The sequence below is a fragment of the Agelaius phoeniceus genome, chromosome Z (assembly GCF_051311805.1).
Source record: "Agelaius phoeniceus isolate bAgePho1 chromosome Z, bAgePho1.hap1, whole genome shotgun sequence".
In the NCBI taxonomy this organism is placed as follows: Eukaryota; Metazoa; Chordata; class Aves; order Passeriformes; family Icteridae; genus Agelaius; species Agelaius phoeniceus.
Window position 1 is genome coordinate 55,050,281 of NC_135303.1, and position 17,549 is coordinate 55,067,829.

General features: G+C 38.8%; 1 protein-coding gene across 1 annotated transcript in view; it reads right to left on the minus strand.

Moving 5' to 3' along the window:
* Window positions 1–13,823, minus strand: part of LRRC2 (leucine rich repeat containing 2) — a 78,859-nt gene extending 65,036 nt beyond the window's left edge. The window contains exons 1-2 of the mRNA XM_054652669.2: window positions 13,697–13,823; window positions 1,704–1,849 (exon numbers count right to left, since the gene is read on the minus strand). Coding sequence (XP_054508644.2) covers window positions 1,704–1,828 — 125 coding nt within the window. The 5' untranslated portion in view covers window positions 1,829–1,849; window positions 13,697–13,823. The remainder of the gene's footprint in view (window positions 1–1,703; window positions 1,850–13,696) is intronic.
* Between the last annotated feature and the right edge of the window lie 3,726 nt (window positions 13,824–17,549).

The following is a 17,549-nucleotide window of genomic DNA, read 5'->3' on the forward strand; positions in this document are numbered from 1 at the left end:
TACCATAAGGGAAACAGCAAACATCCATCTCTCAGCTGTCATGGTTTAACCCCAAATGGTAACAAGTACCACACAGACATTTACTCCCCAGCCCCCCAGCATCTGCATGGGCAGAAGAATCAGGATAAAAAAGTAACACTTCAGCATTGAGTTAAGAATAGTTTAATAATAGAAACAAAGTAAAATATGATAATAATATTAATATTCATCGCAATAATAATAATGAAAAGAGAGAAAGAAAACCCAAGATAAATAAATTATGTCAAATACAACTGCTCACGACCTGCTGACACACTCCTAGTTGATTTCTGAGAAACAAAATCACTCACTTCTGGCCAATTCCACCAATTTACATAGTAAGAATAAAGTTCTATGGTATGGAATATCACGTTCAAGTCAGCTGTCCTGGCTGTGCTCCCTGCCAGCTCTTTGTTCAGCCCCTCACTAGCAGAGAATGAAACACTGGAAAGTCCTTGGCTTAGCATAAGCACTACTTAGCAACAATCCAAACAGCAGTGTGTTATCAAAATTATTCTCATACTAAATCCAAAACACAGCACTGTAGCAGTTACTAAGAAGAAAACAAACTATCCTACTTGAAACCAGGACACAGCTCACACCAAAATGAATGCTTATCCTTGCTAGAGAATTCAATCTGAAGGATGAACTTCTTTTTTTCTTTTTTTTTTTCTTCTGTTTTTGTTAGGATTACAGTTTTGATTGTAAGCTTTGGTAGAGGTGGCTGTGTTGAAGTGAAAGGTCCCACAGAAAGGATGGTCAGACTCTGTGTTATCCTGGTCTCCTCCTAGACCAGCAGCTCTGTTGCCAGTGCAGCTGCCCTGGCAGTGAGAATCTACTAGTGAGGGTGTCCTGAGAGTGCTGAAACACCATGCAAAAGTTGAATGCTATTGTGTTCTTAAACAAGGGCACTGTCTTACCCTGTGCGTTTTATTTTTAAAACAGAACGTGATTTCTATGTTTTTCTCTTCTCAGAGGGAGGAAATTGATAAATCCTATGTTTTCAAACTTTCCAATGCAGTTTAATATTTAACTGTGTCTTATGGGAAACAAAACATTGTTTAAAGAAAATATAAATTCAGTATAATAAAAGCAATAAAATTATCATTGGATGTAAGCATTATAATCAAAGCCTTCTTTAATACCCCAGGAAAAAATAACTTAATAATTCTTATTCTCTTTGATATTACCTATTCAGAAGCAATTGATTATGTCCACTTCTTTAACTCCTTTTCTTTCTTCTCTCAACACAATAAAATACTTAAAGTATTTCTTAGTACTGAAACCTGTGAGCATATGTTCACTAATTCTATAATCCCTACTTTTATGCAGTATATTAAAAGAGAAAGGTACAAAAATATATGTTCTTTTTCTCTTCAATTTATGTCTATGGTAAACAATAAAATATATCATTAATATATCATGATCTGCATAGGAAAGAGCAGAAAGTAATGAAACATAAGTATTGTTTGTGCTGCATTTCTCTAACTATCATGTGAGGAAAGGAAGTAAGATGTCATTGAAATCAAACCCAAACCCCTAAATTTTAATAATCAACAATTATTTTTTAGTATATTTATCATATTTGTTACATATCTTTCTATTTATTATATTTAGTATAAGGCAATGTTAGTGGATAATAAGAACAGATTTGGTTAAAATTAATAACACAAAAGTTGTCTTACTTCTCCAATGCACTTTGTTCTAATCTTTCTTTCTCCTTCCTCTGACGTTCTTTGTTCTTCTTAACTCGAGTTTCCCACAGTCCTCTTATGACAGAAAAGTCAAATATTATCACCTGATGCCCCATATTGTTGACATTAAGCTTCTCCTGCAAAAACAAGCCAATTCTTCAGAAAAAGGAATAATGAGAAAGATAAAGCTCCAAACTATCAGGTTTCATTAAAATTGTCTGAGGAAAAGAACTGAAGTCATAAGAAATGTTAACATGGTATGATTTCCATCTTGTCCGAATTATCAAGGGTTTTGTGCTGGCAGTAATCAATGTAGCATACATCAATGTAGCATACAATGTAGCGTACAATTCATTTCTACATAAAATCCATGGCAACAGCTACACATTGAATTTTCCTTGCATTTTTTCCTTTTCAAGATAAAGACAGAGTTGCAAAAAAAATACTGGTTTGATTAAGTAACATTGATGAAAATAGCTTTAAAGGCTTTGCATTTTTAATAATTTCTGTGACTAATATTAAAATGAATGCTCATAAAGAATTTATTCATTTTAAATCATGCAAAAGCACTTCATCTGGAGTTGTTGTGTATTGATCTTTATGACCTCAAGCTATCCTGTTTCAATGGAGTTTGTGAAATTCCTGCTTTCCCATAAGTATCTGCTTATCTGTGAAAGGCATCAAAAGACCAGCCCCACAACACACAAAAAAATTCACCTAAGGCAGGAGACACGGGGAAGGTTTGGTGAACACGTCATGGTCCCCACTTACTAACATGTCCTTATTCTGGCCAGTCAACAGGGTTGACTTTGCAGCAGCCAGGAGAGTCGTGGCCAGGACCCTGAGGTTCTTCACCTCAGCACATGGTAAGCTAGTCACACCTGCCTTTTTCACTTTACTGGAGTGCACAGTCAGATAACACCAGGTCATAATGAGCAATCACATGTGAATCATTCACCTGTCCTGTACACTGTTATTAGTATTGTTGTTACTGGTTTTTTTTTTATTTATTTCATTGCTTTTTCCACTAAATCATTCTTATCTCAACCTATGATCTTCACTTTTTTGTGTCTCCATTCTTCTCTTGATCCTGCTACAGGGAAAGGCAGGCACAGTGAGAGAGCAGCACATTGTCTGGTGTGTTTTGAGTAGGAACACTAAATTGGGGAATTAGGAATTCCTAAACCACAACACATATGGAAACACATTCCAATAGTCAGAGGCTTGGTATCAGTGTATCAGGTTCCACGCAGTTAGGAACTGATGTCAGCCAGAAAGGGAAGAAGAATTATACCTCTTCTGATATAAAATGCTGTAAAACTGGTAACAATGGACAAAGAGAAAGCTTAGTTACTCATTCTTTAATGGCAACCTCTTTTCCAACCCTTCTTGACTGGGTGGACTGCAGGATGTGGACTGGAAGAGAAAACTCCCTCCCACAAGATCAGTTTCATGATCATCTGAGGAACCTGAATATGCATAAGTCTTTGGGGCCTGATGAATGCATATCAGAGTTCTGAGGGAATTGGCTGATGTAGTTGACAAGCCAATCTCCCTGATATCCAGAGAGTCATGGAAGTCAAGGGAAGTCCCTGGTGAGCGGAAAAGGGAAACACTGCATCCATCTTTTAAAAAGTTAGAAAGGAGGACCTTGGCCATCACCAAACTATCAGCTTCACCTCTGTGCCTGGAAAGGTCCTGGGACAGATCATCCTACTAGTTATGCTAAGGCACAGAGAGACAAGGAAGATGATTTGGGATAGCCAGCAGGGTTTCACTAAGGGCAAATCTTGCCTGACCAACCCAGTGGCCTTCTATGATGGAGGAATTACAGCAGTGGACAAGGGAAAGGCTACAGATATCATTTATCTGGACTTCTGTAAAACCTCTGACACAGTCCCCCACAATGTCTTTCTCTCTAATTTGACATGGATTCAGCAGGTGGACTGTTGGATGGATAAGGAATTGGCCTGACAGTCACATCTAGAGGGTAGTGGCCAATAGCTTAGAGTCCTGATGGACATCAGTGACAAGTGGTGTCCCACAGGAGTCTGTACTGGCACTAGTACTAGTCAATATCTTCCTTTATGACATACACAAAAGGATTAAGTGCACTCTCAGCAAATTTGTAGAGGACACCAAGCTGAGTGTTGTTATTACACCTGAAAGATGGGATGTCATCCAGAGGGACCTGGACAAGCTTGAGAAGTGGGCCTATGGGAATATCCCACTTATTTTTTCACTTTCCCACTTGGCACAAGTGCAACTTGCTGCGCTAAGTGCAAGTGCAAGGAGACCAAGGGCAAGGTGCTGTACCTGGGTCAGGACAACCCCTTAAAACACGGGCTGGGGGATGAACAGATACAGAGCAGCCCTGCCAAGAACTTGGGGATGCTGGTGGGTGAGAGGCTGGACATGACCCAGCCATGGGCACTCCCAGCCCAGAGAGCCAAACGTGTCCTGGAGTGCATCAAAAGGAATGGTCAGCAGTTAAGGGAGAGGATTCTTCCCTTCTATTCCACTCTCATGAGGAGCCAGCCTGGAGTGCTGCATCTTCCTCTACGTTCCTCAGCACAGGAAAGACATGGACCTGTTGGAGCTAGTCCAGAGAAGGACCACCAGGAAGATTAAAGGGATGGAAAACCTCTCTTTTGGGAAAAGACTGGGAGAATTTGGATTATTCAGCCTGGAGGAGGGAAGGCTTTGGAGTAATTGTAACTGTCCAGTACCTGAAGGAAGCCTGTGAGAAAGATGGAGACAGCATATAATGATAAGACAAGGGGGAATGGATTCAAACAGAAAGAGATGGTTTAGATTAGATATTCTAAAGATACTCTTTACTGTGAGTGTGATGAGTCACTGGAACATGTTGCCCAGAGAAGCTGTGGATTTCCTATCCCTGCTCAAGAGCAGGCTGGATGGGGGTCTGAGAACCCAGCCCAGTGAAAGGCATTCCTGTCCTGGAACTGGATGATTTTTAAGGTCCTGTCCAACCTATCCATTCTCTGTGTGAAACACAGCATGACTTACAAGATGGTGTTCTTCACAGTGGTTCAGTACTAGCATAGGAAACTAATCACCCACTAAATCTCTAATGCAAGTACACAAACAATTCTTGATAAAAGAGGTGGAACTATACTTTCTTGCTGAGAGTCACTAGTGGGGATACAATCATCACAATATACTGGCTCTCATAAACTGTAGCTAGATTACCAACAGAGGAAAGTCAGTTATTTAAACTTTGTGTGAGGTTTTATTAGAGAACACATTTATTATACTGTTTATAAGCTTAGGGGGAAAAAAATAAACAGTAGAAGAAAACCCTTCTTGACCATCTACTTATCAGTTAAAGAGCAATCCTCCCCTTTCCTGTGCGTTTTCAAGCTCATGTCTATAATTTTTCCTCAGATGCTACTGTGATCATTTTTTCCAAGCATTGTGTCCTTCAGCTGGAGCTATTTATTATCTGTCCTTCTGTTATAATATTGAGGACAAAGGGGAAATTATTCTCCCCTTTGTATTTTTTCCCTTGTAACTTTGCAACTGTCCCTTTTCTTTTTCACCCCCTTTCACCCACACATCCCTCTGTAGTACATAGCATACAAAGGAATAATTTATTCTGAGCCAGGAAAACATCCTCATGTCCTCTGGAAAATGCACAGCATGGACTAAAAAGAATTATGCATAGGTACATCCAGAGCAAAGATACCTACCTTCTCACCTTATTAGTCATCTCAGTAAGAAAGGCCCTCTCAAATACCAACAAGTATTGGCTCAAAACTGGTCAGAGACCAGTATCATTCTATTTACATAGTCTTCTATATGTTAGGATGTTTATATAAAATGTTATCTTTGTTGTTCATAAAGCCGCACCTATTGCTTGTTTATCTTTGCTAGCACTTAAAATGAGGCAAAAATAGTTCCTAACCTATCTGGAACTAACAGCTGATAGCAGCTGAGTCAAAACCCCATTAAAACAGTGTAATTAAAACAGCGACCTTATCCTCTGTGGAAAGGTTTGTCCTTCTAAAACATATTCACTACTAATTTACCGGAACTGTTTACCTCATAAAATAAAAAGTTCACCTCTGCTTACAGGAGAAAGAAACCCAGTGACAAGGACTTCACCCCTCACAGTAACTGCAGACCAGCAGTCACTCTGCAGGGTCTAATTCATTTTAATAGACCAATTCATAGAAGTGTGTTTTGGTAGAAAGGCTGTTGCAGAAGCTGAATTGTTGTGAGACAGTGAAGTTGCAGCTGGACACTTGACCTCTGTTGGAACTAGATGGCCTTAATCAACAGAGAGTCTGAATAGACTGTGAAAGCACTCCTTTTCCTTGACTCATTTCTCACCTTCCTGTCTCACAGCTTAAGTCATCCGTTCTTTATTGAGACACTGATTTATTAAACACTAGGTTGGAAAAGTTCATTTTATCCACATATTGCTTTTATCCACATATAGCTTTTACCCTCATGTTGCACTAAGCGGCAAGGTATTGTGGGGTTTTCTTCTGTGGTAAAACCAAGCAGAGGACAAACTTGGGTGGCAGATGAGAGCTGTCCATCATAATACCTCAGAATTAATCTCTTCAGAAGGAGCAAAGCCACAAATCCTGATCAGATTACAGGGTGACTAAGGCTTTAGAAATATGCATCAGGACAAATGTGAAATGCTTTTTGACATCTGCAGCTCTGAAAAGGTCACCTAGCAATCTTCACAGGTCTGTTGCTTTATCCTATATCCTTGTCTAAAAAATGGGGATAAAGTATCAAGCATGACGGCAGAATATGTATTTGCCAAAATTCAGACACCGTCATTTTCCTAATGATGAGATATTGCCCAGGAAGGAAAACTGGCAAAAGCTATGCTTAACTGATACTAACTATAGGTTCTTCAGGCTACTTACTCATGCATGGCAAGAATTTATCACAGAAGAAGCAACTACTAATAATGATTTTGATTTCTAGAAATACATATTCAAATTCATACACAGTAGTTTCTTTCTTCCAAACATCATATTAGGCCTGTAGAGGAAAACTTAAAATTATCATCTATTATTCACAGGTGGTAAACTACATTTGGATAGAGAAAAATCTCAATCATACCCTTCTTTCTAACTTCTTAGCTTCAACTAGGAACACAGCTATTTTTCCTCCCATACTTAGGCTATTCACAGGGAATCACTGTTATCATTTTGTTCATTGTCAGAAACCACAGCGAAGTTAGGCAGGACTTCTAGAGGTCACCTCGTCTGACTGCTCTGCTCAAAGCAGTCATATGGTTCTGTACATCAGCAGCACCCCTTCTCTTCCAATTTACCCATCATTTTATAATTCAGCATTGCTTCTTTCTCATCCCATACTTACACATGATCATTAAGGACAGGCTTTTGTCATACTTGTGAGGATTACCTCACCCACTCATATGGCAGTAAGTGAAAAGCAAAAAACTATTTCTTACCCAAAAAACAGGCACCCTTGCTTTCATTAAGGACAAGTCCTGTCCACAAAAGCAGTCATGACCTGCATTCACAAGATCTTACTTCATAACTACATTGAGTTTGCCTCTTAAAGTCATCTTGACTTAAGTAACATCTACGTCTAAATTATGCTGCAGATCATCAGCACACCTTTCTTAGATGATGCATGGTTATAATATTTATCAGTCTTTTGAGTTATTAGTGAGATAGGCCACAAAACAAGGCTATTCAGTAACATATGATAATTAACCTACAGAACTTTCCAGGGGAAAAGGGATTCAGGAATACAAAAAGAAGGCAATGTCATTTACAAGAGAATTATATATGGAGAAACTAGTTCTCTGTGCATATCTATGGAAGCAAATAATCTTATCCCTAGCCATTTACACCTCCCAAGAAGTTATCTGCAAGACCTTAATCAATACCCTTAAAAGGCAACATACCAGGAAGTCAAACTGATCTTGCCTTCTTTGTAATGATTAGCTCAGAAACAGAGCTGACCATTCAGGTTTTTTTTTTTTTTTTTTTTTTTTTTTAGCTATTCTAAGATTTTCCCTTCAGAAGCAGCTACACGTTAATTTAAGGAAATACTTTTAGGTAATATAATAAATAAATAAATAAAATCATCTCAAAATTTTAAAAATAGCGCTTTTTTTTCTAATAAGCATTGCAGTACTTGGCAAGGTGATATGAGAGTTTGTAACCAGAGAAACTCGTATTAGTGGCAGAGGAAAGAAATTTTTTTTTTTGGCTTCACTCCTTCCTGCTCTTTAGGCTTTTTTTAGGAGGAGGGGGAAAAAAATGTCCCTTTGAACAGCATGTCCTTTGCATCTCTTCCTCAACCAGCAGGTTATGTCAACCTTGTCCCTGTTTTTATCAATAAGGAGATCACAGGAATATCTGTAATTAGAATTTTCCTTCTACATTATAAACCACAATTCTTTCTCTCGTCAGGGATGTACTATCAGTTCAAGATACAATAGCCTGCAAAATATTCTGAATGTCATCATTCCAGGGTTCTGTGCCTTCACTAGAACACATTACCAAGCGCCTCCCCTACAAAGGAATTCTCTCTGACTCTTCCTACTGCAGGCCCCATCTCAACACCACGACCCATCTTCTTATCAAGTTAATTTAATAATCTGCCACTTCTCCGGGCCAGCTGAGGTGAGAAGGAGCGCTTGTCTGTAAGAGCATTCCTTTGCTGCCAGCATTTGGGTTTGGGTGCCCTATTGCCGTGAGCTATCCCTACACACATAGAGCAGAAAAACTGCCTTTCCAGACACTTGTGTGCAATTTCTGTTCTTAGAAAAAAGAAAACACCTTTCCTTAATCTTGCAGAAACTTTATTCATTTAAATGTATTTATAAATAGGGCTATTAAAATCAAACACAGTCCTCATGTGTATAATGATATTGAGCATTTGGAGCATTTGGATGCTCTTGAGCATTTGGAGGATTAACTGGCAAAACACCACAATATTAGGGATGATACTCATCATATGTTTTTATTTAAATGATATAATATTAGTGCCAAATATTATTGCTAGTAAAAGCATCTGCCTAAGTATCTGCATTTTTTTTATTTTATCATTTATATTATCATTTAATTTATTTTATTGTATAGATTCACCTAAAAGTAGGCAGACAGGTCTCTAGCATCTATTTCCGAGATTCTTTTTTAAATAATAGGAGTACTCAGAAGCCATGAAACAGACTGTCTTCAGCAAGGTGTTGAAAATATATAGGATGGAAAAGAAGATAACTACCTTGTAATGTCCATAGTATTTATTATTTTTTATTTATTGTTATTCATGTTGTTGTTACAAATATACACATACTTCATATGTCAGCTCTTCAGTAAAACTGGAGAGGTTTAGTGCTGTGCCTTAAATGCCCTTATTCCCTTCAGCTATTGATATCTCCAACTCTTGTTTACAGGTCTGCCACAGATGCTACCACAGCCATCTTTGATAGCAGCAGTGATTTCATGACCACTTGTGTTTGTTTCCACTTGACCTCTGAACCCTGAGAAGGCATTTGATGACTGGGTTTTTTCCTTTTTTCTTTTTTTTTCCCCCTTGGCTTAAGGGGGAAATAAAGGTGGAAATTTATGATTTTCAATACCTCTAAAAGTGTCACCAACCTGAGTATGGAGGACCACTGAAGGCAAGTAAGTTTCAAAATTAGGATGCCTTTTGGGAGCTCCTGGTGTTTAATGCTGAAGGAGTTTCATCTCCATCACCTGCACTTGCACCACAAGGTGCCACGGACTACCCAATCTTCAAAAAAGTGTTTAAGGATATATGAGCTAAAATCAACACTGAATTCTGGATGGAAGGCCTTCCACAGATAAAAAGTGCTTTTCAAATCAGCAACTTCATTGAAAGAACAGTTTTCAGCCTTTTTGCATTTATCTCAGCATCTGAGATAGATCGATCAATTAATAAATACCTTAAGAAGCATACTAAAAACAAAAACAAAAACAAAACAAAACAAAACAAAAAAACTAAAAAAACCCAAAAACATAAAGACAAGGCAAGGCCTTCTTTAAAAAGAAAAGTAGTGGAGCACAAGAGAAGTATTCTTAGATATGATGACTCTGTGGTCTGCCAAGATTAACTCTTCTGCAAACATGTACCAAACTCTTCTACAGCTCCTCCCTGTTTACCAGTATTATCTGTCTTCTCTGGAGTGGGTAGAATACTGCCAGTGATAAGTCAAAATTGCATTGGCTTCATTATAGTAGAGTTTAAAGTTCTCTGAACTTTAGCTGGGATTAGTGTTCATGCTGGCCAACTTGTGTGTGCACAGTATTCTGTAGAACAAGACCTGAGTCTTGAGTCTGAAAGAGTCCAACATAGTTTTGAGACTACAGGTACAGCCAGTAGTAGTCTCTGTTAACAGCTCTCCTGATTTCACATGGCACCTCGCTGTCCTAAAGCACAGCACTGTGTATACTTTCCTCTGCTGTTTTATGTGAGTTATTAAATTATTAATGTTTTGGTTCCTTCAATTTGCTTAACAACCTGGCTCACTTGGGCCCTTTTTCTTTCTGATAATCACTGTGGGAGATGTGCTGCACTCTAATGAGTATTACTGGCAGGATTACATGGGGGAAAATATGAGTGAAATATTTCCTACCAATGCTGCAAATAATTTCTTAGGAAATAAGCTCACTCACACTGTGCTTTGGAATCATCAAGTCATTTATCTCTCAAGTTTTTTAATAATTCAGAGGAAACCTGACATTTGGATAGCAACTGAACACATTTTTTATGTTATCAGGAAAAGATTAAATTAGAGAAACATGCTGTGATTGAAAGAGCAACAGACATTGTGGCAATGTTCACCCTATACAACTATATTTTGCTAACTGAGCACAGCTTGTAAGTGGGGTAGTGCCTCTCTGTGATGCTTGACGAGTGGGAGAGGACTGCAAAGTGGGAAGTTGCTCTTCCCTACCTTGTTTTGCTTCTAGTAAAAATCTCTTATTGCTCTACACCAGCAGGGAATTATCCTTCCTGCTAATTTGGTTGGTTTAGCTGTCACTAGTCTCGCCAAAAGTGCAGATTTGACAGTGAGAATTTGAGGTCTGGGATCCAAGATAGATTGTGTTTCAGAGCACATATGCATGCATCCATGTGATTGCTGGGTCCTGGGGAATATGTGGGCAGGGCAATGTGATGGATCACAGTGGGTGTCCCCCTGAAGGCCTGGGTCCCCAGAGATCCAATAAATGTAGCTACAGCACAGAATAAATGCAAGAGGAAAGGGACAATCTGCTCCAAGGCTGGAGAAGGCAGTCCTGACACCTGGACATGAGCCCAGATGTTTTGGGAGTTTGAAATGTTCCTTCCTGCTCTCTCAAGAGTACAGTCTCAGCCAGCTGGCTCCTACATAAACAAACAGAGACAGTGACACTTTCAAGCTATTAATTAGTTCAACTTTCAGTGTAGTTAATTTCAGAAATTAGTGTCTTTCTGTATCATGGAGCTTAATCATGAATGCTTTGATGAATTAAGGTCTTTTTTTTAGTTTTCTTCTTTAGCTACTTTGTGGAAGAGACATTTATGAATAGAATCTGACATTAGCCTCTTTCATACACAAATAAATAACGTTTGCATTGTTTACATTCCCCAGCTAAGAGAAAACATATCTTTTTATTAACCTACTCATTATAACTCAGGTAAAAATAGCTATGAACACTATAAAATTAAAAACAGATATGCAAGAGCTGAACTTGGTTTCCACACATTTTTATGTGCATATTTTTCTTTGCCCCGTGCTGCAGCACAATGCTTTACTGACAGTTTTCATTAATCAGTTCCTATTCTAGATGTAAATTAAAGTCTTACAAACAAGAGTCCTCTTTATCACTGCAGTCTTCACATCTTGATTTTTAGACAATTTTTCACAGGGTTATTCATTAATTAGGTCTTTAATTATGGATTAATTAGCAGCTGAATTACAATATTCCTTATACTTTCTCAACTCTTGTAACACTAATATGTTTGCCATCAAGCATGATAGATGTTACATATGCAAGGGGATTTATTACAGATGTATTCCCCTAGCACTTCAGTGAGCTGACTAATTATTCTTCCATTGACAATGAAGCTAATGAAACACTGGACTGATGTCTCTGACAAAAATCCATTCTTTTTCTTTTTTTTTTTTTCCCTGGATATTGCTGAGGAGAGGTCTAATTCTCTTAAGACTGCGAGAGGGATGATGTATTTGAAATGGGCATGTATTTTGAGGTTATTTCTTGCCAAAGGAAGAACAGCTCAAAAGTGTATTACATATTGGTGAAGGTGTTGAATCTATGCATGTAGCTGTAGTCAGCAGGTGTAAACAATTGTCTTGGGCTGTATACAACAGAGTCCTGGGAAACTAAAAACATGTTTTAAGAACTGATTAGAGAGATCCCCCTTAACTTCTCATACATAGACCCATGGCTAATAAATTTGCATTCTTTGTCACTGAGCAAAACACTGAGGCTTTCATATATGATTAGATTATCTTAAATTAAGATTACACCATAACATTACACTCTCAGGTTTCTAAAACTTGTTTCATGTCCATTGCGGTTTTTAACACAATGTTTCATTGACCTCTTATTTGTCTTAAGGTTCCTGAACAATTCCCAAGAATTGAGGCAACTCTTACTTACCTTTCATGTGCCCTTATAGGGTACGGCCTCAGATGCTATCTCTGTGAATGACAACATCATAAATGTTATTTTAGACTCTCTGTCCTAACTGGCACTAATTAAAAACCCTCAAAATGTATCATTTCTTTTTCTCCCTGGGGGGGGCATTTTGAATGTATTGATCTAAGAACTCAGTCCTGTCACCTGCCTCTACTGCAGAAGGAGAACAAAAACCTATGTCTGACCTACAGCAGTCCTATTTCCAGTGTTAGAGACAAGATCATTACCTGTATAATGAGTAAAATGGTCATAGCCAATTGCAAAGATGTTAAATTTTGTGATTTAAGATGGTAGATAATATAGATAAGCTAAAGATGATACTGCTTTCAACTATTCCAGCAGTCAACTTATTTTATCTCTAATGGCCCAAACCCCACCATTCAGTCATGAGGTGGCATCTGTATTTTATCAGTTCCCTCACCCCAGCTGTGCCTTTGGTCTTTCCCACAAAACTTTCCCGCATCTGTGGAGAGGAGACACAGGTGATATTGACAGCTGGACACCTTTGGAATAATTTTCCACTTTTACTTTCTGTTTGAGGAGAGCAAAGTGAGTGAAACTCTTTGGTATGATCTACCTCTTTGCTTAATGAGCGTTATCATCCACCCATGATCCTTGAAACTGGGCTCAATTAACTGCTGTTCAGAGGAAGAGAGCTGGTCAGCACCTCTTAACCTATAAAAGTAATATGTCAATGATAGCACATAAATGCTTGTGGTAGCAACAAAAGCAATAATGACAATATTTGACTTTAAATGATAGGCTGTGTTCTCAAAAGATGTAGCAGACTGTATTTCCTATGCCAGTTAGATTAACTGTAAATAGCCTTCAGAAACTGAAGTTCTATAACTCTTTTTAAATTCCACTGTAAATTCTGACAGACAGCAAAGATAAATGACTGACCTCTCAAACCATTTTTTTTCTTGAAAATCATTCCCACACCAGCATATGTCCTTGAGATGAAATAGCAATGGTTTATTATAACTGAGTCACAGAGTAGAACTTGAAAGGTTTCCTAAATTATAAACTTTGGATTTGTCACAAGTGTAAATCTATTTACAGGAACAATGCAGAGGGTGAATCTCATTCTCTTTAAAGATACCCACCAAACATACTGCCTTGAACTAAATGCTCTCTGTTTCAACTGCTTTTCCCATATGCATTAGTTTTTAGAGATCCGCAGCAAAACCAGAGCTACCTGATAGCTACTTCTCACTTTTCCTGCCATTTTCCACCTTGACCCCACACATCTGAAGAAACACAATAATCAGCAAAACTGTCACTTACCTACTACTAAAGAACACAAGTGTCCAGAGCTCCTGAGTGTGCTCTGCAGTTATTCAATGTGGGACACTGAGGTTGTTTATAGCATAGCACAGCTCATGGCCAGCCAGATCTGTCTGAACCCTGCAGCGTGACTAGCCTTCCAGATATACTAATATGCTATATTTGTAAAGTGATAACATGATCTGTGGTCTTACAGCAGAGACACGGGCAGGATAAAGTGTCTGCACTGCATGAGTCAACACAGGATGGAAACAACAGTGCTAGGACAGCATCTCATTTGCTTCAAGGGAAGTATGACAGAGCTAATATTACTCATGCTCATGTATATTTGTCGGAAAAGGGCAAGGAGAATAGAAGAAAAATGCATATACAGTCTGAATTCCTCTAGTAATTAATTCCTCTAACCTTTTCCTTATTCCTCTAGCTACCTTTTCCTTTCCGTGTCCATTCAATTCTCAAATAAATATACACATGGGTACACAGACTATTACCATGCAGTTTGCATGACTGATTGATTTACGGCAAATTCTGCTTTTTCTTGCTGATGGTGGCTCACCTTTTTTAGGACAACGCTTGTCACTTGTATTCCTGCTTATTGTTAGTGGATCAGAAGGGCAGGGCTGTGGGCAGCCAGAGATCATCTTGCTGCAGGATCAGCATTGCCAGGGCAGGGGCTGATAAGCTCAAGGAGCTGATATGAGCTATGGGCAAAAGGAATAGGTCCTGGGGATGCAAGAGAGAAGATGGACATGGACACAGAAGCCCATCAGGACCTTCATGGCCCTCCCTGACATTTCAGCATGAATGTTAGACATTTTCTGATTGTACCTTTAATGAAATAAGTGCATTCATTTCTAATTAGAAAATGATGGGAGGGAGGAAGGGAGGAAGGGAGGAAGGGAGGAAGGGAGGAAGGGAGGAAGGGAGGAAGGGAGGAAGGGAGGAAGGGAGGAAGGGAGGAAGGGAGGAAGGGAGGAAGGGAGGAAGGGAGGAAGGGAGGAAGGGAGGAAGGGAGGAAGGAAGGAAGGAAGGAAGGAAGGAAGGAAGGAAGGAAGGAAGGAAGGAAGGAAGGAAGGAAGGAAGGAAGGAAGGAAGGAAGGAAGGAAGGAAGGAAGGAAGGAAGGAAGGAAGGAAGGAAGGAAGGAAGGAAGGAAGGAAGGAAGGAAGGAAGGAAGGAAGGAAGGAAGGAAGGAAGGAAGGAAGGAAGGAAGGAAGGAAGGAAGGAAGGAAGGAAGGAAGGAAGGAAGGAAGGCTATTTAAAAAAATAAAGGTTTTCATCAGAAATATTTTCAAAACTGCTTTAATTTTTTTTAATTCAGCTTTTCAATTTAAATAGTTTCATATTTTAAAGGGTTTTTTTTAAAAAAAACAAGCTTTTTTCAACAACTTCTGCTTATTTTGCATCCCTGCCAGTAACAATAGTCATTAATTACTGCATCTGGGTTTGGCTTAAGCTTCAGATACTAGTTTTACATTGCTGTGCTTTCAGTGACCTTGCTGAAATCACATCTGTTGGGATGGGAAAGTCATGATCTGTGAGTTTAAATGTTCAATTTTGTCTTCAAGTCTGACGGAGATAGTATCAGGATTCACTTTGATCTTTTTCAATGCAGTGTGTTTCAAGGTATGGTGACATGCCTGAAGGATCCTGCATCACATATCCTCACTCTTCAGTCATCTTAGTCTTCACAAATATCAGTAATAAATAGTGTGATCACCACATCCAATTTTTCTAATACATTTTTATTTTCTGATAAAACTACCCACAAATTTGCATGGTTTTTGCCATATGTCTGTATGGATTTCCTGCAGTAGTGAGCATTATCAGACTTCAGCTACAAGAGCTGATGAAGAAATCAGTGAGGGAGACAATGAGACAATACTTTGGAGCAGGAAAAGTGCATCCCTTCTATATTCAGTAGCATGGTGTGTAATTCTCCTTTTGTGCACACTGTCTCAGAAAACATGGTGCTATATTTTGTTTAGAATGTGACAACATTAAATAATAATTAATTAGAAATTATATTAAGAAAATACTGACCTCCATCTCACTTTTTCAGGATCCATCCCTTGCTGTACAGGTGTTGATTTTGGCAAAAGAAGGTAAGAATGTTCTTTAAGTGTTTAAATACTGAAATGTGTTTCAGTAACAGAAAGCTGAGCTTGCAGTTAATTCCCTGGCCTTAGCCAAGGATTCATAGATCAGCTAACCTTCCAACTACAATCATAGGTTACCCATGACAGGGAGAGCCTTGAGATATTTGCTGGAAAGAGAATGAGAAAAGAGATCAGCTCATGAAGTAGTCATCACCTACATTAAAAAAATAAAAAAATTAAAAAGAGGCTATCCTATTAAAGAAAATGCACTAAGGATGGAAAAACAACTGAGGAATAGTATAAAAGATTTAGAGGAGTATTGAAAAGTGACTGACTGGGAAGAGAGAGGGGGGGTGGGAGAGGGATAGAAACTATAATACTGTTTAGTTGTGGATCTCAGTGTACTTGACAAAAAATATGAAGGAAAAGGAAAACTGTAAGTTAGTACATAAACGCTGGCATAATATGAAAATAGCACAAGCAAGGGAGGAGTAGAGACATCCCACTGCTCAGCCAGTGAACAGACAGAAGGCTTGCTTGCTAACAACAAAACCCATTGGCAGGCTTGAATCTATTTTAAGGCATGCTAGAGTGACAGAAGCTAGTTTGTTCAAAGGTGTTTGCCTACTGCATCCTGCCTCCCGCTTCATCATCAACAGTATTCATCTGTCAGAGACAAACTGACCTTGGCTCAAACACAGCCTTGCATGCCTGCCAGTGTTCCCACAGGAATTGCTCCTCATCTAGGTGATCCAGTAGACTGACCAGCATCTATGCACTCATATGACACTGCAGTCTAATGAATCATCCTCCTGGACGAGGACCATTGCCTGGGAAGTGGTACAAAAACAGTCATTTCATAAAGGGGCCTGGTCCATTTTGGCTGCTGGAGTTCATCGGTTTCATAAACTGGAGCTATTGTGAAATACAGAAGTAGCCAGCACTGGACTCCCTGACAACCAAGTCTTGGAAACAGCTTGCAAATCTGCCCAAGCTATGGTAGTTTGAAGCCAGCTGCTCCAGAAGAGCAGCTGTATTGCTTCCAGTGATAAATTCACTCTGAAATCAAAACAGCCCTGCTTATAAATCAGTGTACTATCCTAGGATAGCAGATCTTCTATCCACGAAACTGACAAATCCAACACTCAGATAATCCAACTGATGTAAATGAGAATTGACTATAAACAAGCACACCAAGAGATATTCTCTTTTTCCACTTGTGCATTAGCTGTAGCAAAACTTCCCTACTTACTCAATCTCTTCTTTATAGAAAACCCACAATGTAAAGGCAACAAAGATACTAGCAACATAATCTGCTGTATAAATAATTGCTGCATAAGCATATCTACACTCATTTTTCTGGTCTGTCTTCCCTGTTCATTCTAAGGATAACAATATGCAATCAAATTAAGGTCAGTAAAAAACTCTAAATGTTAAGGTCAGTGTCTGGGTAACGCAGGCTGCAGCCAAGACTTAGCATCTCATGTAGACAAGGCACCTTCATACCAGCACTTCATACCTAAAAGACTGACAACAGAGTGGTTCTAGCATAGCTGTAATCAAAACATCTACTAGAAGGAAACACTTGACAAGTAACAGCTTTTTAGGGACATACTTCCCATAAATATACAACAAAGTAAAATCCGTGCAAAGACTTAGACAAAGTCAGGCTGAATAAAGAATAGAACTTGCTACAGTAATTTATCATGTACTGAGCAAAACTGTTCAGCAAAACTAAAACATTTTGCCTGTTGCT